The 25,077-nt window shown below is 40.5% G+C and overlaps 1 protein-coding gene across 2 annotated transcripts in view; it reads left to right on the top strand.

Annotated features, from left to right (window-relative positions):
- tgfbr3 (transforming growth factor, beta receptor III) overlaps positions 1-25,077 on the top strand; it is a 154,816-nt gene that overhangs the window by 84,455 nt on the left and 45,284 nt on the right. For both annotated transcript variants that reach the window (XM_036570439.1, XM_036570440.1), the window contains exon 5: positions 22,244-22,424. In XM_036570439.1, the coding sequence (XP_036426332.1) occupies positions 22,244-22,424 (181 nt within the window). The remainder of the gene's footprint in view (positions 1-22,243; positions 22,425-25,077) is intronic.

Below are 25,077 nucleotides of genomic sequence, written 5' to 3'. Positions count from 1 at the left end.
TTTGCATATTATTTTTGTCTTGAACACTGATTTTTTTTGTTAATAACTGGTTTGTGCTGAATCAGAGCATATATTTCACTAGCTCAGGGTGTAAGACACAGTCAACAATGTAAAGATATGCCACTTCTATGCTTCTGTTCTAAAGCATTAATCATTAGGCTTCAGACATTTGCTTGCATCTATTACTGTTAGTTGCTTTGTATATATTTTGACTATAGGGGGGCAGAGGATGTGAGAAAGACACCAAAACAGATCAGACTAGGTGACAAACTAATGTTCACGTGTTCAAACTAATGTTCCTGATGTGTTATCATGAAATTCCAATAGCATGTGAAGGCAGATTTAGGCCTTTATCTCTCTAGCTAGCTCTCTTAACTCTTTCTGTTCTTTCTCTTTCCGTCACATTTACTCTCATCCAGAGTCTCTCCGTAATGAATATTCAACGCCGGCACAACAAACACGCTCAAACACTCGGCTCTTTTACGATAGTTTCTCTTTCACAAACAAACATTGCCCGAAACCTGCCAGAAGTCTTTCCACTCACAAAAAAGATGCATTCAGGTGTGTGTCTCTAGAGGAAAAACACACACAGATACACATTCGCATACACACACAAGCCATGCCAAGGTAACCATCCCTCTCAGACAGATGGGTGTATAATTGCATCTGGCTGAAGCTCACAGGTTGGTACTGATTGCTGCGAGTCTGCAGACGGTAACCGGATGTTTGGCAGTCATACCGTTCTGTGGAAGTCGCAGCTATTAGCGCAAAGCTGAGGTTTAGCTGTTAGCCACAGCTACACCCTGTTACCCGCCGCTTCTCGGGTGCTTTTCTGCCCCCACCCTTTCCAGAACCCCTCGCTAGTTTAGCTCTCAGCTGGAAAACATCACACTAGCGCTGTTTAACTAACGTTTGGGGAGCGTGAAAACGCCCCTAATTGTGTCTGTGTTGTGTTTTTGCCACATACAAACGCCTCGGCATGGCATGCTGATATTTCCATTACCAGCAGCCTGAAGACTTTCACAGTCCGCCTGTAAAAGACAGTGTCTCGCCTGTGGTCGTCATGGAGGCTGATTGGAGGCTGTTTTGTCTAAAGAAACCACTTTCACACCACTTTGGATGAAAGCAGAATTGCCTGAGAGATAAACTAAGCTGATGAGATCTGTCTTATCAGCACTACTTACAGTAATGTTTTTTTACAGTGATGCTATTGAGGAAAATGGCTCCTCTGCTTCTTCCTCCCTAAACAACAACATGGTATGATCTGAGACATTTCCTTTCCTCTGGCTGGACTGAGGGGGGCACAAACCAGGGGGCTTTTTAGTCAGGAAAGCATAATAATTAATTAGCCTTAATTGTAGAAGTTAGGGATGCAAATGCTACCAGATTCTTTTGACTTATAATCGACTGTCATTAGTTGGCAATTAACTCCTTAAATGGCCGGTGGGCCCAACATTTTACTACACGCTTTTATAACCTAAGAATAGCTCAGTCAGTTTGCACTGAAGTCCCTGTAGTTACTGAATAATACGGAATAACAAGAGGTTAATCGTTAATTGGTAAGACTAAGATCAAGGACATCATCCATCAAAATAACAACAGTAAAACAGATAGATCCTGTTCTGACGTCTGATTGGCAGAGCCATATTCAAGGCCATTGTAAAAAACTTGATATATGCACACCTAATCAACTGCGTTCTGTATTAATGCACTGAAATATTAAAAAGTGTTCCTTGTATGGATCGTGGAACATAGTGCTTACAAGTGGGCCGGGGAGGTGGGTATTATATGCCTTTGTGACAGAGCAAAGTAAAACAATGCAATATGTTCATATTATTTAAAGTCAATAGCATTTCTAAATAACTTTTCACTTTAAACAATTTAAAAAAAAACTGTTTCTGCTCTCTCTTGTCCTGGCTGCATTGAAGTGCCTTGACTGAAAGGGCTTTCAAAACAAATGTACAGGTGAGCTGCTTCTTATCTGGCATGACAATAAAGACCACTTGACCTCTCTCTGACAAGCTTAATGCCACAAAACACTCTTGCAGCATTTTTCTTTCACGAAAACAGCATTGGGAAAACGATTCGCTTTGCGGACCGTGTCATACTTGTACCAGTGGAGTTGTGGAGTTTGAAAGTAATTCCAGGCAGAAATGAGGAATCACTATGACTGGTGGCACCTCAGCTGTGCAGGATCCCGATAACTCTCTCTGCCCACTGCTGCATTCTTGTGACCCAGTGTCAATGATCCATGGTCCGGTACCAGCCTGCAGCCCGGTGCCTGGGAAGCTCTGGTGTAGAGAATGCCACAACAGTAACAGCACTGTCTCACATATTATGCAGCATAAAAGTGGCCAACTATGAGGTTTGGCATGATAGCAAGAGATCTGGCCCCAAGGCATGAGACTTGAGAATTAAGTGTAAGGGGTTTTAAAAGGGTTATGGGTATTTGTGTAGCTTTCTCGCTAGCTTAATGTTTTAGTTGTTATGTGGTACTTGGCTAGTAATATGAATCTTGACTGAGTCAGCTAATCATAGTATACCAAGAAAATGTCGATCAGCCAAGACATGTTTGATGTGCAAAGTTTTTTCTTTAGTTTTGCACTGGAGCTATAAGGCTAATGTAGCTAACATGTAGTGGAAGCTTTTGTACAACAATTAGCAGTGCAAAACCAAAGAAGCACTTTTCGGTTTTGGCTGGTCATGTGGATTTGGTAGGGGAAAGGGGGAAAAAATGTACAAATTAGATTGTTTTGGTCTTGCTTTAAGCACAAAACGGCTCCTGTAGTCCTTCTCCTACAACAATGACATGGTATAATCCAAGGCATTTCCTTTCTACTGGCTGAATTGAGGAGGCACAAACCTGGGGGCTTTGGGTTGAGGTTTTGAAGCAGGCAACCCCCAAATAACCATATTTAGTCAGGAAAGCAGCAGACCCTTTACAGAAGGCTTAACGACAAAATGAAAGCTGACTGGCTTGGATCTCCAGCCCTGAGCTTTGCTATCATCAGAAAATCGCATGATTTAGCTCAGCCCCACTTCACTTTATGCCTGCTTGTATTCTCTTCCTTTCTAATACACACTGGTGAATGCTTTCATGTAGCTTGCGGTTCGATGCAATAATCATTTTCAAATGTGCCTTAACACCATAGCATTCCTCAAGAATGTAGCATCAGGAGTTTGTATTATTTCCATATGTGGCGATGTGTTCTGTTCGCCCGCTTGTTTTGTGGATGCGGATCAACTTTCCTGGAAAACTGGAAGCAATATACAATCCGCACACATCACTCTTTTATACACACACAGCGTGAACAATGATATCTTCCCAACGTCTTCATTGACCAGTGAAAAGAGATCAAACATGACTACATTCTTACATGCTGTCTGAATGATTTCACTCGACTTTTACAACAAGAACTTTAGATTAAATCTTTCCACCAGTCTCCATGCGTTCTCAGAGGCTTCATGAAAGCTTACTGGTTGACATAGCTGTCCATCATCACCTATGTGTATGTGTGTAGGGGAGAGGATTACATCTGGGTATAGGAGCCTGACCCACGGCATGTTTTCAGTTCTGTTCCCCATAGTGCAACCCAAGCATGGAGCAAAACGTTTCAGACAAACCAAACCCTGGGCTGCAGTTACGCTTGGTCTGAAAGAGAGGCTCCAGTTACAGAGTGAATAATGCTGTATGAGCCAAATGGAGGGAATTAAAGACCACGCTACTTTGCTAATTGCACTATTTCCTGTACAAAGTACATATATTTTCATGTCAAATGAAAATGAGAGGTGTACTTCTTGCAAATACCCTTTGGAAACTATGGTATCTCTGAAGAGAACAAAGTGGAATTGGCCCAAACAGGCTAGATATCCAGTATTTGAGTTGTTGTAAAATATTTTCGAAACTTTAAGGCTGTTTTCACACCTACTTTGTTTGCTAAAGAAAGCTTATTGGTTAGACATTTTACAAAGAAGCGCGGTGTTACCCTTGACAATAGAAAGACAATAGAAAAATAGAAAAGAGAGACGCTTGAGTAGGGCAGGGCAAAGTGACAGTTTATATTGCTGTCATGATAAATGATGTCACAATACAATGCAATATGCTTGTGATGTGGTAAGGGGAGGCCTACCCCATCACCAGTGAATGCCATCCCTTGCACAAATAAAATATGTGTGGGTATAGATGTACTTACCTGTGTCTGCCTGTGAAAGGAGAATTAGCAAAAGGGGGACAGCAGGGAGACCTACGTACCTTATCCTTATCGGGAGGATCCACCGATGGGGAGAAAGGGGGGGTCTATCCCTCATCTAATATCTTGTGGGAGGAAAAAGAAAATAATTAAGTTGTTATAAGTTAATGGGCCCAGACAATGTATATACCGGTAACGAACTGTTTAACCTAGGTTGTTTGTATATAGCGCTGTAATTTGTTTCATGTGTAAACCACACTGTTGTCACCTCATGGTGGGGAATGGGATCTCCGAAGGCGGGGCTTTGGACTTAAAACCCGAGGGTTCCTAAGACAGGAGACTACTTCTCCCCATGACTCTGTTTGACCGAAAAACACTAGCAGCTTGTTGTGTCTTAAGTAATGGTGTGGGGGAAGTTATAAAGGGGGTTGGGACCCAGCCTCGCGGCTGCTTCCCATGCCATGACTAAGCCTGAAGCTTAGTATATATTGTAAATACTTTACTTTCCATTTATTTTTCGTTTTGTACAGTTTTTGTTTCCTGTTTTCACATCGTGTAAATAAACTACTTGTTCGTGCACTCTACTTTTAGTCTTGCTCATCCTATTGGTTGGCTCACCCTCACAGACCTTACCAGTAAGCCACACGTAAAACCCAAAATCCTCTTCACGGGGTTTAACATCTTCACAATGCTTCTCTGAGCACATCGTACATATCGTCAGTACTTGCAGAACATCAACTGCATGTTTCATTATAAAGAGCAAAATTAGTCCAATTTAACTGGATTTAGTGCAACACAGTGAGCCAAATATTGAATAAAAAATATTGTATTCACAGTTTTGTGATAATATTAATATTATATGTAAATATAAATTTAAATATATGATATATTGTGTATCATGAAAATTTCTTGAAGTATCGTGATATTATATTTTTGCCATATCGCCCACCTTTATGCTTATGGTCTATGTATTCAGAGGAATAATACATATTACTTATTAATCGGCTTCTCTATGATTGGTCAGTTCGAATTTAACCAATCAGGTCGCTGATGCTTGGCCAAAAATCAGTTTTGAATTCCACGTGCTGAAATCAAACGCATATCTTTGCTATTACTTTATTGCTCGTCTGCTGTTATTAACAGCAGTCCTTTCTACGGGAAAGATATGAGCATCTGTCAAGAGTCATACATTAAAACAGGCAGATTATTGGACAGCACAGCAGGACGTGCTGCAAGAATAAGAGGAGAGCATGCTGAAACTATGTTGAATTCCCTTGTTTGGTGCAGACCATCATAAAAATGCGCTCCCACCAGCATGGTACTAAACCAGGGTTCACTTTGAAGTGGACTAATGCTCACAATTTTCAGTTCTTTGGTGCACACCCGAGTATGGGTGGAGTGTCCACACCTGTCAAACTGAACCAGAGAAATGAAATCATTCCATACCAAACAAGGTAGGTGTGAAAGCACCTTAAAAATCACTGCTTGTTTCATGCCCGGTTTGTAGTGTATGTCCAGTTTACTGAAGTGTACTGTATCATGGAGGATATTAGGAGAGCTTTTCTGTTCAGCTCTAGAGACTGCTCGACAGATACGTTCACACACACACACGCAGACAGTGCAGTTGGCTCCACGCTGTAGTCCTTGACAAGTGTGGTTACACACACAAATTGAGTGTACCTGATCTATGTGTTTTGGCAGTGCTAATTGTTTTGACAGTTGGAGGTATGGAGCGCTGCCTGTCTGCTCAGTAACACTCTGCTTAAATAAGTCCACTGTCACACACTGCTGACTGACAGCACTGAGCCTTCGTGTTGTGGTACATCCGATCCGTCAGACCCTTCGTGGTGAGCAGTAACTGTGTTCCCTCCGGGTGTACAGATGCTTTCGTGCAACGTGATGTGTCAGTCAGCTGCATCAGTTTTGTTAAAATGATAGAACCAATTGGAATCTAATCTAATAAATAAGTATAAAAAATTTGTTGAATAAATACATATTTCGTAATATCTTTGGCCAAAATAAAATTAGGCTATTTAATTAGTGTAGTGTAACCGTGGTAATAGGTGTTATGTAACCAAGAAATGAGTGTAGCATAACCGTGGAAATGGGTGTAGTGTTACCATGGAAATAATGGGTGATGGCTGAGGGAGTTACAGCAATGACAACCCCTAACTCATTTACTGCCAGCAAAAACTTTTCTCTTTTATTGATTTATTTTATGCTAAACATAGCAAGAAACTAGTATCCCCACACGTGAGCATAACTAAACTTTTAAATATGTTGGGTTGTGATCTCACATCAATATCACTATTATTACACCTAACATAGTCTTGTCTCTGTCACTGTCATGTCTCAGCTCTTGTGCAATTGAACAGCCTTAGGCACAAATTGGACAAAAAGGCATCAGGCTAACAGTCTAGGACAATAAAGTTGTTGTGACATTCACCGTTAAATTCTTTATTGCTTACAAAATTATGTCCACGTCAACGCAACCTCCACCTCTCCCCCCATGTGCCCCAAATGCATTAATCTAAATATCAGTGGCGTAGTTCTGGTTCTGTTGGATTTCTCTTTCTATTATCTGAATCATTCTATCAGCTGGGTAGTAAGAGTAGACCTACACTATTTAGCGATTTTCTCTCCAAACTCTACTTATCTTTTAAGGGGAGGAACAAAAGCTGGATTTTGATAAGTGGAAATACGTCGATGCCATAAGCTCCTGCACTGCTCAGGTTAGCTCCAGCGGGCCAGCTCGTTAGAGTGCAGTACGCTGAGACAGTTTTAGTGAAAGAAGAGACACCTGATCCCCCAGTGGCCTGTCAACACACTCCTTCACTCCTCTCTTCACTCACCCTCCCTCAGCTCCTGGCATGAGTTACAGCCCCAGAGTGCAAGAATGACATCATCTCAGCTGACACACACACACACACACACACACACAAATACACACGCACAAGTACACCTCAGCAACCCTCATAGTTAGCATGAAATCAGCCAGAATAATGACCTCACACAGCAGAGCACTCATGAGTAGAACTTCTCCATCTTCAGGCCAAGCAGTACACACACACACATCCCTGAAAATACATTCTCTCTCCATTTAGCCAGCACACTGTCACTTTAAAATAAATAATTTATATATATACACACACCAATCATCCACTTCATGAGGTCCACCTCCTTGTATCTACGTTCATTGTCTATTTTATAAGCTCCACTTAGGGCTGTTGGAACCACGGTGGCGAGCGGACATTTGACCCAACACTTTTCAGAGTACTGGGGCCTGCACAGCAAGCTGCTGTATAACGAGAGACAAGCATTAGATTTTGGCACATGGACTGTTGAGCAATTTTTTGGCCAAGCATCAGCTACCTGATCAGTTAAGTTTAAATTGGTATTCACAAAGATTATCAGCGTCTCTATTTTCTGTTTTTCTGTTTTCATTGTGGTGAATGTGAGCACTTGCATCCTGCAAAACTTCTGATGAATAAACAAACACCCACATGTGTAATTTAGTCCACTTTAGCCTTTACACTCCATCATCCAAATCAAACGAAAGAGATGCAGTATCAGAAAAAACAAACTGTGATGGGTCTTTAGAAAATTAACTGGGCAAGAAAACATCCTGATGTTCTTCAGAGATGTTAGCTAACAAATACTGTGATCTGAGGCTGCAGCTACTGAAGCAGCATCAAAACTAACACTGACACTGTTCATGATTAGGCTCAGAGCAGGGTAGAGGAGCCTAAATCAGTTTTAAAGTAAAAGTATTGATACTCGCATAAAGTCATTACAGAAGAGAAAGTACCTTCCCCAAAACAACTTGAATAGAAATACACAGAAAGCAGGTCAAAAATCTACTTAAGTACTGAGTTCTGCAGTGGAACTTCTTACTTCATCCAGCATTTATCAACATAGGAATTGAAGATTGTGCGACTTTGTTCTTCTCTTTTTGGGATTTTTTTCAGTCTAAAATACAGCGCTCCAAAGTCTGAGATGTAACCAATCACAAAGCAGTACAAATATTGCCACTATCAAAACAAACTGAAATTCAACAAAAAAAATGGAATTAGTAACTAAATACAAGTGGCTAAAATGTAACAGATGGAAAAAAAAAGATTTCTTTATTCACTTTAGGAGCAGTAAAAGTATTATGATTTGAAAATAGTCAGGAGAGTAAAAATCCATCAATATTTTACTAAAGTACATGTACTAGGGTAAATGTGACTAGTTACTACCTACCTCTAAATAGGTTTATAAAGACATCATTAGCATGACATGAAAGGCAATTTTAGTCAGTGGCCTAATTGCATTTCGGCACTTAGCCAGCCGCTATTGTTTAGTTTATATTTTTGAAACAATATGTTGCCCCACCGCTTTTGGAGGTGTGGCGCCACCCCTTGCTCCACTTACCACAGTTGTAGTTCCACAATTACAGACTGTACTCTGTCTGTTTCTTTGCACACCTTGTTAGCCCCGTTTCACTCTTTTCCACGGTTAGGACCATAGAGCAGGTTTGAGTGATAGATCATTCTCAGCACTGCAGTGACACTAACATGGTGGTGGCGTGTTAGTGAAAGTGGCGCTGGTACGAGTGGATCAGACACAGCAGTGCTGCTGCAGTTGGTCCATCTTGAAGATGTAAGGTCAGAGACAGTAGCTCATCTGTCATTACACAGTATGTGTTGGTCATCCTCATTTTCTGATATATGATGCTTCTGATTGGCTGGCCTCTTTCGAAAAGCACTCCAGACTGACACTCCTTAGAATTTCAGTGTGAAAGGGCAGAGCTCAACTGTTGTAGGTTGAATAGGTGGATGTGTGTAAATGAGTTGGTTTTTATGACATAACAGAGGCAGTAAATTTAAAAACAAGCTGTTCTGGCACCTTATTTTCCACATGGACTTTATGGACTGGGCAGTAAATGTTACATTTTGAAACTTTAACAGTGTTTACATAATACATCAGATATCAAAGTGTAAGGAAAAGTCACTATTATTTATTCATGTTATGCATACAGTTTTTCACTTCTTCTGCTGATGTGGGTTTGCATGGCCATGACTGTGAGTCAGTGAGTCAGTTCAACTTGATGCTCTTTCTTTATCAAAATCAACAGCATCAAGAGTTTTTCATTCATACCCTCTCAATTTTTACCTGAATTCATATTTGAGAATCAAACAAGATGGTTGGCAGTAAAGATATCCATACAAATGCAAAATTATTACAAATGCATACCCAGCATTTCGGAATGAAGCTCTTCATCTGTACTGTACTTGTTACATGTGGAGTGTATATATATATATATACTCACACACTCACACACAGACACACATACACACACATGCTTCTCCATGCTGGAACTGTTTCCTGTGCAGCTCTTCTCTGACTGAGCAGAGTTGAGACTTCGACACATTTTTCTCGCAGATGGCCGAGGTACTAGCATACTGCAGCCAAAACTAGCGTGTGTTCAAAAATCACAACATTTGTAAAGGAAGTGGAGAGGGCTTAGAGCCTCTCACAGATTCACCGACATTGTCAACAGGACCGTTTTTTTAGGGCTTAACACCAAAAACCCCACAGACGCCTCCTGGGGCTTTCCTCTAGTTCTTTAACATGGCTTTTCTGGGGCTAAACATGTCTGGCTAATCTCTGCTAGCATTCATTTAACAGTCCCGGTCCACAGAGGCCCAGCAGACGCAGGTGGGCAGGCTGGAGTCCGTTCAGGGCTGGTGAACGCAATGTTGGTGTTGGCCATCCATTTTGGGCCCCAAAATACAGACTTTCACTGTAAATCATGGCCCACAGACCGATCTGTCATACAAGATGGAGATGTGGGTGCTAGAATCAGGCAAAATCGGACACTGTCTAGGTCAAATGAGATGTAAAAGGGGCGTTTGTCTTGACTGAGCTGGGGTTTGCTGGCTATACAGCCGAATTGGTTTTATTACGTCTGATCTGGAAAACATCTTTGAAGGCGTTTGATGGGGCAACATCACAATTTAAAAGTTTGGCTGTTGGAGATTTTGTTTCTCTTTCTGTCTTTGCCAAGAAACTGTTTTCTTGATTTTTTTATTGCTTAAAGAAGTCTGCAGCAAGAGCCCCTTCCTCTCTCTGATTGTTAATTGAAACCATGGCAGGAATCAATATTGTTTTTTGGAGTGTAGTAATGTTCTTGCAGACAGATGGTGTTGTTTTCTACTTCTGCTAGGCCTCTTCAGTTCGCAGGAACACAAGCCTGAGTTTAAGCCAGAGACTTGATTAGCGTTTCTGTTTTGGAGTGAGTGGAACAAATCAACCACAAATACATTTACTGCCTTCGTCTCTCCAGCTTGTTGGGGCACGTTTGTCCTGTCCCGTGAGCCCACAGCATGCACTCCATCCTCCAACCCCTTAAAAGTCTGTTTTAGGCACTTCATCATTTCCCCAAGACACTGTGTACTCTCTCAGGCAGAGGGTGTTGCAGTGTAGGCAGTTGGAGATTACCGCTTGGTGAAAATTGACATAAGCCATTTGGCATGGCATCGTCTCTACTTATCCTGCACATATGGCAGTAATATGTAGATGCTGTTAGGCGAAGTCCAGGAAAGCACAGTGAGATACGCTTTTTAAAAGGTGTGGAGCATGTACGTTCCCCAGTGCATTGCAGTTTTGTGTTTTCCCTTCTCAAATATGCCTACTTCAGTTAATGAATGGCATAGTCATTATCTAGGTGTGCTAGACTCCATTCCCCAAATCTATTACTTTTGCAGATTTCTCCTCTTATACACTGATAGTCAAAAATAATCACTCTAATGTTTTGGAACGATCACTGATATGCACTAAAAATTAATGCATAAGTAGGAATCAGAGTATTAATCTCAGTTTTGTGGCTTTTCCTCAAGCCTCAGGGACCACTTCACCCTGCTTTGTCATACTTTCATAATGTATGTCCGCTCAATGTAGTCCCACAGCTTCTCAATGGAATTTAAGTCTGGTGATTTTGCAACCTTGAACTCTCTTGAATTTCCTCAAACCACTCCCTCACTATACAAGAGTCATGGCGTTTTTCATTGTTTTGTTACTGTATACAGTCAATAGATCTTCTAGAAGTCTGGCATCACATCTAGCCACACAGCATTGTTTAGCACCTCTATGATCAAGGAGGAGAATGTTGGTCATTTGACTGTAAAACATAATTGTAGACACTTGACTCAGCCGCTTAACCTCTTAACAGTATACATCCACTTGCACTTTTTCTCACCACATTCTGCTGCACTGGATCTCTCTGCCTGCTGCTGGTGGGCTTTACTATGTTGTGACCATACTGAACATATCTGGGGTAGTAAACACACCTATACACATCTTGTTGCACAGAAGCTTACAATGAGACTTAAATGTAGACATTTGCTTTTTATGCTTTTATAATTTTCAGAACACATCAGTTATCCACACAAGCTAGAAAGTTAGCTTGCTCAGTCTCATTAGCAAGCTAGCTACCATAGCAAGTAACATATGAGCTCTGTAGGGTGTACATTTTACCTACCCACTATGCCTTCGAACTATGTAAACTTTATTCAGTTGAACCTCTTCCCTTCAAATCCTCATTGTCAACAGTTCTGTATTAAACCAGACATTTTCATTATTATGTAAAACTATCATGGCTTCAAAATAGAGAAAGAAAGCCGTAGTTTCCACTATCTGCTCTTGGAGAAAGTTATGTTTGCTGTTTGTGACGAATATCAGTCTACCATTATCTGATTGGCTAAACGTATTTCTGTGGCCATATTTATTTGGATTAAGTTGAAATCTGCTGAATTTCACCACAACCAAACCACCATGCAGTGCGGGATTTGGTAGAGCTCTCCACTGAAATGAATAGAATGCAGCGAGGTAAAATTGTAGGTGGACACATACTGTATTTAAATATAATTAAGTTATGAAGCGCTTGTTCATATTTGATTTATGTTATTATGCTATGTGACTGGTCCTGGAGAAATGAGGAAGATTTAGGACCACTGGTTTGGGCCACATTGTCACTGAGGCGGCATTGAGCTAGTGATGTTTGCAAATGAGGCAGAACAAATGCTTCTCCCCCTCATTATTTCTGACACTTGCTGTTATGTTAGTTAGTTCTTGGCTGTGTTTCCAAGTGTGCCTTGTTAGTTTTTCTGATTTTTGACTCTGACGTGCTTTGTTTTTTTAATGACTTGTTGACAGTTTTGCCTGCATTTTTCTCAATTTTTCTTGCCTCTCAAAATTCTTCCCGTTAAACTACTAGCTTTTCAACATCTAGCTTTTTTGTTTTATAACAATGCAATTCTAAAAAATGAAAAGGCAGACAATGGTTTTATTGCAAAAACATGTTATTGAATCATGAGCTGTTTGGGAGGTGAAATCATTGACTTTTATTGGTGAGCTGAGCTGATCGATCTGACTCACTGAAAGGAGCTGCAGTGCCCTTGAGTACATTGAGTGATAAGGACCATTGTTTGTGAAAGAATTTGTGTGTTAATTAACTGTTTCAGTGGTCTATAGCATACCTTAAAAGCGTGCATGTATGGTATAGCTGAAAGCCAATCTTGGATGCACATCTAAATGTTGCTTATCTGTATGGTAGAGGGTTGAGACGGGTTGAGGTGGGAAATACGGCTTTCAGTGACTCTGAGCTCAATTTTGCACCACAGAATCAACAGCTGCAGTCTACCTTTTTGAAAGCTGGGTGTAATATTTCATAGCCTCGTATTTCATATTTGGAGTACACTGCGGATGCCAGATGTCAGCTGTATTTGCTCTTTCAGCAGAAGTGGATCGTGAAAAGCCTGCTTGCTAGTGCTGGAAGGCCTGGTTGCACGTTGGCTTTGCTGGGGTTGATAACTCCTCTCTGGACGAGGCTGAACATATGCCTTTGTATGAGGTCAGCTCGCAGGCCGATGCAAAGTTTCCAAGCCTTTCACCTCAAGCAGACAACAATTCTGAGTCAGAGGCCCCAGAGAGCATCCGCTGGACATTAGCTCATAGCTCCCAGCTAGCCCAACGCTAAGCTGCTGTCTGGACCTGTTTACTGCCAGATAAGGGATAAACAGGAAGATTTATACAGCAGGATAAAGCCTGCAGAAAGACTCCAGACAGCTTCCTCCGAGTGTGAATGGAGAAAGAGCAATGTAGTGTGTACGGAAAAATGAAGACAGTCCGAATTCGTAAGACATCTAAAACATGCTGAATGTTTTTGCACTTTGAAAAGTACAAACCTCAATTCCAGCAAAATTGGGACAGTAAGTGAAATTCAAATAAAAACAGAAAGCAGTTATTTTTAAAAGCTTCTTGTAAAAAAACATACAAACACAAGATATTTAATGTTTTACCCTAACAACACTCTTATTTTTAGTAAATTTACACTCAATACGAAATTGATGTCTGCATCACTTTGCAAAGACATTGGTACAGGGGCACAGTAAAACTAGAAACATTGTGAAATGTTCAAAAAACATCTTAAACAGATGTTGCAATCATACTTGGGTAAAAAATGAACATCCAGGAAAGGCTTAGTACTTTATGAACAAGGATGGGTTCAAAGAGGAGACTCACCAAAAAATTCATCAGCATGTAAACTAACAGTCTAAAAGCAAGTTTCTTCATAGAGCACTTGCTAGTATTTTAGGTAGTTCACCCTGTGATGATGCCTAATATCATCAGAAGATTGAGGGACTCTAGAAAAAATCACTGTGCGTAAAAGGTAGGGCCAAAATCACAACTGAATGCTGGTGACATTAGATCCCTCAGACAGCACAGCATTTACTGCAGACCAGCATGCATCTGTGATGGATGTTACCACACTGGCTCAATGGCGTCACCATAATTGATATTGCAAGTTAAGAGCGGAAGCCATACGTCATCACTGTGTTCGCTGGGCTGTAAAAGAAATACAGACTGTTACCAGCATAAAGTTCAAAAGCCAGGGTCTGTCAGGATATGGGGGTGTAATAGTGCCTATAGCATGGGTAACTTGCACATCTGTGAAGGAACCATCAACACTGAAAGATCTTCGTACATGTTTTGGAGCAACGTATGCTGCCTTCTAGATGACATGTTTTTCAGGATGTCTTTGCTTATTTCAACATGACAACACAAAGCCACTTTCTGCATTTATTACAACAGCATGGCTGTGTAATCAGAGAGTGGAGGTGGTAAACCAGCCTATCCATTAAAACGCAGGACGCATTATAAGGTGCTATGTACAACAAGAAAGACCCCGTGTGGTTGCTGTAGACTTGTTTAACAGAAAAATGAAAAAATTATACTTTCAAAACTGAATGCAGTGGTGTTTTCTCAGCATTTCTACTCACTGTCCTACTTGGGTCTTTTGGCTGCTGGAGCTCTGATTTAAAAAAAAAAAACATTGAATGAAAAAAAAGTGAAAAAGTGTTGAGTCTTTGTTCACACTACCTTCAAACATCATTTCTGCATATTTATTACAAGATCAAGCTTGTTTTTACAGCTCTCGTGAGTTGGATCGGTTGTTGCTGAGTTTGTAAAAGGGATTTGAACTGGAATTCACTGGATTGGGAAGTTAAACAAAAGCACTGGAGGAACGTGCTATTTGAGGCAGCGCAGCGGCAGCTCTTTAGGCTTCAGGTAGCTCTCTCCCACTGAGAGCGACTGGATTTGAAGCCCGTGCTGCTAATTGTGCACAATAAAGACAGTGTGCAGCTTTTATCACATGACTAACCACACTTAAATGAACCCTAACCACATCACTCACAGAGGTACACTTGTATAGGTGTTCTGCTTTGATTGATGTCAGGAATCTCACTACTTACAAACCAAATGTATACTTTCCCCTTTACCCTAAAATGTAGCCAGTCAGCCAAGACAGTGTTTTGTGTCTGACATTTACTAATGTACCAAATGGGGCGTTTATTAAAGCAGACTTAAATGACATATTGTTGTGTTTTTGTTCTGGTTTGCTTAGTTTTTACGCTGACATGTTTAACCAAAAGATCAAAAAAGTCACATAAGATCACAACTGGGCAGATTTTATGGTGTACAATAACTGAAATGATGAACTTTCTGAATCATGTTCTCTATTCTGTCTGGGCTCGCTGGTTTTATTTATGTCTTGTCTTATCTGTCTTGTGATTTTAGAGCAATAAGCCATGAGACTCCCAGCGTTACTGTGGATTTACACAATGCGAAGCAGGGTGAAATTCCTGCAACTGTCTTGAGTGGCTTACTGCTTTTTACAAAATGGACAAACCATGGCACCTTAATAAATTCATAATATAATTTATGTGTGCAAATGTGTTGTATTTTGTGATGACTTCAAATGTGCCTCAGCCTTGTTTTAAAACCGGAACTATCCATACTATACTTACCGATTCAGAGCTTATGAAGAGACGACAAAACACATGCATGTGTCAAACCAGCATTAGAAACTCCTTTTTTCCACATACTTCTCTTCTGTAGAGAGGAGATGATGTTTCATTCTGTCTTTGGTCCATTTAGACGTCTCTGGTCTGTATTGCATTCATACCTCAAATGAACAACATCAGAGTTCATTTTGACGCGAAGAGGTCGTTTTGACCTGCTCAGGGGGTCTTGGTCTGCCTATTTGGTGTGCACCAGAGTTTGAATCGGAACGTTCACACTTGCTCTAGCAGAGCGATCACACCAGGGTTCGTTTCAATTGAACCAAATCTACAATGTCTGAACGAACCCTAGAGAGTAATAAAAGCCTACACCCCACCAGTTAGCATCATGCAAACTGCACACCTCATCACACACTTTTTAAAAACTGTGTTGAGTTGCTAAGTAACCTCAAACTGACTTGCTAATGTGGTTTCTGACAGTGTCTGACACTATTATATGACTGTTGTCTATGAACATGCACTAAGGCCCAGTACATAGCTAAAAACAGTAGTAGTACACGTCTGCAAGCCTGATTTTGGTCCATTGTTGTAGATAACATTATGCAATACCGCTTTAGCGTCATTTTTTCATCCACACTTCGCATTCTTTATTCAATTCCAAATGGTTCTCTAGCATTTCTTTCCTTTATTTTTAGCCCTTTTAAGGATGTTGGTGCAGCACAAGGAACATTTAGGCTGTGTGTCACCTCTTATGGAGATTGAATTAGTATAAAATCTCTGTGAAGTGTTGTTTACTGCTCCAGCATGCATTGGAGCTGAGTGATTCATTTGGTTTGACTGTAAAATCCTGTTGAAGCAAATTCTAGCTTTAATTAGTCATGCCCCATGACTTCACTGGTCTCATTAAAGTCAATGGGAACGGTATCTATCTCTCCGGTGTTTTTCATGTCCGTAAAGTCTCCGTTACTAGACGTTACTCATAGAATTGTGTTTCCGTGCCGTGAGGTTTTGAACGCCAGCCTGCCCATCTGTAAGTTGGCATGGCGTTCGGTTGGGTTGGAGGGAGAGGGGGGTTATGGTAGGAGAAATGTTGCTTGCTGAGCTTCAGCGTGGTCTTTACTGCTTTCATATTCCCTTTAAGAATTCCTGAGGTTTGAAACGCACCCTAAAGCCTGGAGCTAATTTAGACTTTCAGACTTTTCTTTTTAATTCCTGGAGACTAATTACAGACCCTTTTCCCACAATTAAAATCGATAAACTCCGCTCTGCTCAAAGAGATTTGCCAAATGAACCCCAAAGGCCTCTCTTCTCTTCTCTTCTCTTCTCTTCTCTTCTCTTCTCTTCTCATTCTTTCTGCTTCTCTTCTCTTCTCTTCTCTTCTCTTCTCTTCTCTTCTCTACTCTACTCTTCTCTTCACTTAGCAGAAGCTGTAAGAAAAGATACTCACTCTTCCTTACACTCCTCCTTCCAGCTGTAGTACAGCACTAAAAATAACGCTCTACACAGACCTGAATTCTTCGACAGTCTCCATGCTTTTCTCTTAGTTTTTTTAAATTTATCGTCTCTGGCCAGGATGGCGCGCTTGCTTAGGGAGCCGTCCAGAGGTCAGGCAGATGTTTCTTTCTCTCTCTCTCTCTCTCTCTCTTTTTCTCTTTCTCTCTCTCACACACACATATACACACTCTCTCTCGCTTTCTCTCACTATCTTTTTCTCCTACTGTCTTTTTCTCTTTTCCTCTCGCTGTTATTCTCTCTGTTGCTCTTTTACTTGCTCTCTCTATCACACACAAAACTCTCTCTCTTTCTCTTACTCTATTCTTCTCTTTTCCTCTCTCTATTATTCTCTCTATTGCTCTTTTACTTGCTCTCTCTCTGTCATTCTTTCACCCTTGCACACTTATTTCTTATTTTTATCTTTATTTGTTATTCTCTCTCTCCCTCTATCTCTTACTTTCTCTTACGTCTTTTTATCTTTTCCTCTCGCTAAAATTCTCTATATCACCCTTTCACTTTCTCTCTTTCTCTGTCACACACTCTCTCTCTATCTTGCTCTATTTTTCTCGTTTCATCTTGCTGTTATTCTCTTTTTTTTCTTTTACTTGCTATGTTTCTCTCTCCTCCTCTCTCTTATACTTCTCTCTCCCTTTTTTCTCTCGTACTCTTTTTCTCAATTCCTCTCACTATTATTCTCTGTATTGCTTTTACTTGCTCTCTCTCTCTTTCTCTCTCTTTTCTTTTCCTCTCACTGCTATTCTCTCTATTGCTCTTTTTCTTGCTCTCTCTCTCTCTCGACTCTCTCACTCTTTTTTCTTTTCCTCTCACTAGTATTCTTTGTATTGCCCTTTTACGTGCTCTCTCTCTCTCTTTTTTCTTTTCCTCTCACTGCTGTTCTCTCTATTGCTCTTTTACTTGCTCTCTCTCCCTCTCTCTCTCTCTCTCTCTCTCTCTCTCTCTCTCTCTCTATGTCTCGCTCTCTCTCTCTCTCACACACACATCTTTTTTCTTTTCCTCTCACTGTTATTCTGTCTATTGCTCTTTTACTCTCTCTCTCTCTCTTTCTCTCTCTCTTTTTTCTCTCTCTGTCTCTCACTCTCCTTTTTATTTTCCTCTCACTGTTATTCTCCCTATTGCTCTTTTACTTGCTCTCTCTTTCTGACACTTTCTTTCACCCTTGCACACTTCATCTTTTATTCTCTCTCTCTCTACCCCCCCTCACTTTTTCCCTGTTTTGTCACAGAGCGTAGTCCCTTGGCTCAAGCTGAAATAAACTCAAGCTTTTGTATGATTCTATTGAGCAATCTTAAGGATTTGCTATCAGTGTCATTGTGTGATATATTGCTTTAATTGACTGTGATAGAATGCTGTAATTGGGCTTGCCAGCATGGAGCCAGGCGAGCGTAGCTGTGTGCAGATAGAATACCTTGGGGAGAGAGAAAGAAAGATAGAGAGAGGGAGGGATAGATGGAAAAAAAGCGAGTATGGAAATGGAAGTCCTCTGGAAGGCCTGTCTAGACCGTGTGCTGGCTGCGTGGACACGTACAGTGGGCTTTTCAGCACATGTGTGTGTTTATCTCTCTCTGAAGTGGAGCATATGGGTTGAACTCGAGCTGAAGCCAAAGGGGTGGAGTCAACCAAGACCATCTACCTAAAAGCAAGTCAGCACTTCATCACATGTTTTTAACAGCATGATCACATACACACAGGTTTGTTTTCATACAATGTCACGACATGGGGTCATACACATATCTCATATGTACAGTACTGTGCAAAATTTATTAAAGCTGCTATTTTCAGGAGACTTGCTTTCAGTTTTTCAAAGAAACCTGCAGGCACATTTCTCCACACCTACAAAGTTCAGTTTTACAAGTTGGTTGCACTTTCTACTTCCCACAATATCCCTAAACACATTTAGTGATGTTAAGCTCTGAAATCTGGGGTGGTCACCTTGAGTCTGTTGTAAGAACACTAGCAGCTTCTTAGTTTGAAGAAGAATTTTTTGGTCTGTTTCCTTTTTTTGGAAGCGTTTATTTTTACTTTCCCCTTCCTTATGCAAGTTAACTATCCTTTATCGAATCTTCTGTAAAATATATCCTAAAATGAATACATTTTAATAATTTTAAGTAATATAAATATTTCCCACATATCCTGTATGTAAGCATCTATATGTAGTGTAGTTTGTAAAAAGCACTTTACAAAGTCAGTTATTTTGTTGCTCCTCTAGGTTAACCTTGTTTTTCTCTGTTTTTCACACACACACACACACACACACACACACACACACACACGCGCACACACACACACACACACACACACACTTTATTATTATCTTGTCTTTTATTCTCTAAGTCATGGCTGATCCTTGTTTAGTTTGTGTAGATGTTTAGTTTTCTATGTCATTTGAGCACAGCAGCTGTCCTTTACATTGTGAAAATCTTTACAAATTGAAAATTTCATGATGAATGGGCCAATAGAAATTCTTCAGAATTACTTGAAATACAATGTCTTTACATTAACTTACATTAAAAGTAAAGAATGTTTTTGGCCTCTCCTGTAAAGTTACCTTTCTGGAAATACTCGACAATATATCTACTCACCCGCTACAGTACAGTTAAAGACTGTAGCCCATCTGTTGATGCGTTTGTGTTTGTTGTCATCAGTGGTCAGTTTCTGACCCCAGAGCCAATCTTGGTTGGATATTTTTGGGTAGTGAATCACTCTCAATCTAGCAGAGGCACTGATGTGTGTAAACCCCCCAGAAACACTGCTGTATCTGATACACTTGTACCAGCACCTCACACGCTACCATGTCAGTGTCGCTGCTGTGTTGAGACTACTCAAATAATATCTATTCAGCAGTGTCCCTGTGGTCAGAAACTGACCAATGATGAAAGGGATAGATGGGGTAGACAGGTGTGGTGGAAGGCATCAACAAATGGGCTATAGTCAGTAGTTGTGCACCAATATAGCGGACCTAGGTAGAAAGAGCTCAGAGAGTGAATATAAAAAAACAAGGCAAAATATGTAAAGAGCCACAAAACAAGACTGTACACACAATAACTTTTCATCAAATTGAAAACAAAATAAAATGTCTCTTCTACTACTTAAAAACGAATGTGGTATGGATGAAAGAATCCACAGAATTCCTCCACTTGTTTCAATGAGCTATGAGTGAGAAATAATTCATATTGAATTACAGTGTGCTTTCGCTGGTGTCAGTAATAACTGCAACACCTAAAGGTTAAGCTGGGTTAAAGTTAGTGTGATGTGGTATCTTTATCTGTATAATATGACAGTATACATGTAAAGTAAGAAGCGGTGTAGAGTAGTGTTGGTCAGTTGGAGCATGATCTGCATGTCTCCCGTGACGCACAGCGGTGTGTTATATAAACAGAGGAAAGTGGACACCGAAATTGAGCAAGAGCACCATGTGTGAAAATATGGAGAGCACATTTGGAGAGGCTTTCAGATATCAATCAGGACAGGGTGTGAAAGATATGTGTTGGCAGAGGTGTGGTGGAAGGTTTAATTTTGGAAAGGGCTGTTGTAATATTTTTTCTGTTCTTTCTTTCTTTTTGTCTTGTGTTTCTTTTTTCTGCTTGAGGCCTTCAAATTTTTATGAGCTGAAATTTTTCTTCCTAAAATGTAAAATGTGGGATGTGCGTATCAATACAGCGTGGAGTTTTATGTGGATATCTTTATCAACAAAGAAAGCTTTGTCTCTCCACCTCTAAAACCTGTGCTGCACAAGTCAAATAAAAAGAAGCCTGTCTGTGTTGTAAATCAAGGCTGCTTTCACTGCCAAAATCTGCCCTCTGTCTTCTACACATGCACAGCCGTGTCAAAGTAAAATTTGATAGTTAATAATGTGGCTTAAAGCTCTCCGGCACAGTGCCGGAATTCCGGCGTGGGGCCGGGCTGTTTTAGATTAAATGCATTTATAACACGAGAAGTTAAGCTCCTAAAATCTGATTGGCTGAGCTGTTGCTGTTGTAAAATACTCGATATAAGCACACCTATGACCACCTCACAACAACTGAATTCTGTATTACTGCACCACCACACTCCTGTGCTATTAAAGCGCCATTATGTGAGAATTGGAAGTTTTTGCTCGTGGCCTCCCCCTCCAGGTGTATGTCACTTATACAGCACTGTCAGAAATACAAATCGTGCTTTAAGCCCCCCTCATGTATGCTGCTCACATGGACCTCTAAGAGTAATGATGCAGTAAGAACCCATTTTTGTTTAAACTGACAGGCTGACAATATATTTTCTTAAGTAGAACAAGGCTGTTCGGCTAGCTAGCTAACAGGCAAAAAGATAGCAAGCTGGCTAAATTTAATTACTTATGATATGATTCACTGTAAAACATCAATATAAAAGACTAAAGAATGTCAGTTAAATGGCTTACATGCTTCGAATGTCTGTGTTTCAGTCAAATCTACCTTAAGCAACACCAGGCTGAATCTCAAATGGCTCCATACTTCCTAAATAGTGTGCTATTGAAGTTAGCTTAGTGCTAAATAAGACTTGAGGCGGTAATTTGGTGTCCAGAAAGTGTTTATACCGAACTAAATTCATAGCAAAGTGATAAATCCTTATTATTTGTTCATTGTTAACATAATAAATAAAAATAAACATGAAGAAACGTGAAGAATGTCAATATTAAACCGTGAAAGAGAGTCGAGCTGAAGACCTCTCCTATTAGCGCTTTATCGATTGAAGGCCTGCACCTTTGATGGCTTTGATCACTTCAGTGAATGTCTTAGAATTCAGGTCCAACATCTGCAAGACCGGAGTACATATGACTGGAGTTGGGGGTTCTTACAGTTCTTTTCTAAGACTTTATTATTATTATTATTTTTTAATTGCAATCATGATATTGGCGTTTACAATACTGATATAGCAAAATAAGCATTATGTAAACAAATCTCCAACCAATCACAGTGTGTTTACTGTGTATGCTGAACAATCATTTTCAGAAGAGTATATATGTGGGTCTTTTGATGAATCAAGGTGTTCATGTAATCCAACAGAAGCAAATTATTTTGGTCAAAATACTGCAGTTCAGTCTTTCACCATTGCCACATTATTGATTCAGTGTATTTTCATATCTCAATTGCAATAATATAATCTCATTACTAGTGTTTTGTTCATATCAGGCAGCCCTAATTCATTTCTATCTTAAACCCTGTGTATTTGTTCTCGTAGGTGTCGCAGGGTTCAGATGTTCAGTTCGAGGGGAATTTCTCGCTGTCGTGTGAAGTACAGACACAGACTCTTCCCCACGGCAATGAACACCTGCTGTCCTGGGCCCAGCACCGCTACCAAGCCGTCACCTCCTTCAGTGAACTGAAGATGGCCCACGACGTCTACATTAAAGTTGGAGAGGGTGTGTGACACAAACACACACACACACACTACATACTACATATTGCTTTCCTTTAAATAAAGCTGCTTAGTCTTTAATATTTTTAAGATTGTTGCAAAGTGACAAAGAAAACAGGCTCATTTAAAAACATTTTGAAAAGCTAGATGTCCCCAAACCTTTGATGGATAATGTAGATGACAGGTGATTATTTTACCAAAGCTGTACATTTGTCCCAGCACGCGACGTGCTCTATGTTCTGCTCCGCTGAACCCTAATCAAAGCGCTGCACATGGTAATTCACTCTGAATGGCAGCCATTGACGCTGTGTAATAACTGGGCCCAAGAGTAATAAAGCAGCTCTGCTGAGGCTCAGTCTCTCTGATTACCACCGGCAAAGCTTCAAGCCCATTCAAATCAGCTGAGACTCACTCCATCTCTCTTTACTTTCTTTCTTTCTTTTATTCTTCCTTTCTTGTTTCTCTCCTTTCTTTCTTCTTCTTTTCTGTCATGTTCAGATGATTTGCTCGCCCCTTTAGTTTCTGAAGCTGTCAGAGAGCAAGAGAGAGAGAGCAGAGTGATGGAAAGGCAGAGTAAATAGCAGAGAAAGGAGAGTTTGGCCTGTGCGTGGGCTTTCTGCCAAACTTGCGGCCTTTCACATCAGTCCAAAACTCAGAGAATGGAAACAAAGAGAGTGGGAGAGTGGGGGGAGAGCACAGAATTGAATGTGTAAAGGGAAAATAGGGGAGACAGGTTAAAGAAAAAAAGGAAAGCACAGCATCCAAAGCAACACAGCATTACAGTCCGTTCCAAGTTTAGTTGGTTGGCTGATGATATTAGCTGCTGGGGGAAATTGGCTAATTCTAAAAGGAAACTGGATGAGTGAAACTTGTCTGAAGTATGTTGATAAGATTTTCGACTCTTCCCTGAATCCTGGATCCCACGTCTTAGTTGACTTTGTTGTTTAACGGCGGAGGATATGGTCGAGTTTAGTGAATGGAGCTCATGTGAGGTCACCACTACAAAGCTGAGGCAGGAACTGGGAAGAACTTGACATGTGCTCTCCATGCAGTAGTTTTCATTTAGAGTTTTAGTGAAAATTAGTGTTGAAAAATATCAATATCATTATATCATTCCTAATTACTATATGTGCTTCATTAAAAATATATTAGTTGAATTTGTGTACTTGTTAATGTAAAGAGGATATGCTGTAAGGTAGGCAGAGTCTAAATAGGGCTGTGGCGATTACCGCAACACAGCGATGATAACATGCCAACCGCTGTGGTAGGCACATCATCGCCATGAGCATGCATATTTCCTCCCTTCTGTTTACTTTTTCATTTTGTTTTGTTTTTCCATGAGAGCACAGCTGAATGAAGCACAATTTAATCCAGAAGGGGAAACCACACCATTTCTGCAGTGCACTCCTGTGTTATTCAGTGTAGCTTTTTATACTGGCCGCAAGCAGAAAGCAGCAGCTGTAGCAATCATGCTTGCATGATGTGCAGTTTTAAATGTTGAGCCTTTTTTTCCTGCTTGCATTGACCACCCCCTAAACATGCTTACAATACTCCCACAACATTCCTCACTCGAAACTGTCGTATAAAAACAAAGCAATGCATTGCAGAATCATTACACATTGCTGCTATGTTCAGTAATACACAGTGTGCAGCAGCCTAACCAAAGGTTCATGAAGTTAACCTAAGCTATCGGCATATTCTTTTTTTAATATTTAAATATTAAACAGTATTAAAAGAAGTATTACATGAACATCTCAGAGCTTATGGCAGTGATACCACACATTACAATGGTAAGCTAAATACATCTGGCAGAAGGTCAGTATTTCTGATGGGAGTCATTTCAAATGTATTGTTTCATAGTTTTGTTGATTACCCTAGTGTTCTACTCCAATCAGGCATACCATTATGACCACCTCCTTGTTTCTATGCTCATTGTCCATTTTATCAGCTCCACTTACTATATAAGTGCACTTCGTAGTTCTACAATTACAGACTGTAGTCCATCTGTTTCTCTGCATACTTTGTTAGCTCCCTTTACCCTGTTCTTCAGTGGTCAGGACCCCCATGGACCCTCACAGAGCAGGTACTATTTGAGTACTATTTGGGTACTATAATGTTATGCCTGATCAGTGTATATATAAATTATATAAGATAAATAAACTGTATCAACTGCATTTTGCGAATTAAAGACATCTCAGGAGTGTATTTGTATGATTCTAGTGGTATACTGCTTATGTGAAGCAGCTTGTTTGTGCATGCATGGCTACTACTGCACAAAACCAGTGCAGCATTACTGGAACATCACTGGCAAAGCAGAATGTTTCTGTGCAGTCTGTGCTGTTTTTGTTTTTTTAGTCAGTTTTTTCAGTTTCTGCAAGAAAGGATGTAAGGATGAAGGCTAGCACATGCTTCCTCTGAGACACATGAAGTGCCATCGCTTCTTTCAAACCGCAGCTAATGCCACATCACTGGACAGCTCAATACTCTTAGATTCTGTTGGCAATTGTGTTGAGCAGCATTGTGCTGAGTGATGAGGGAGGAGGGAGGACCACCCTGCCCACCCAACCCATACAGGCCATTATGCTTTCTTGGACTCCTGGCCATGGATGACGGGTGGCGTCGCCAGGCATCAAACCTGTGTGATGATAGGGCCAACG

This window comes from Colossoma macropomum, unplaced genomic scaffold (genome assembly GCF_904425465.1).
Source record: "Colossoma macropomum unplaced genomic scaffold, Colossoma_macropomum, whole genome shotgun sequence".
Taxonomy (NCBI): domain Eukaryota; kingdom Metazoa; phylum Chordata; class Actinopteri; order Characiformes; family Serrasalmidae; genus Colossoma; species Colossoma macropomum.
This window is presented reverse-complemented; position numbering and strand designations above follow the sequence as displayed.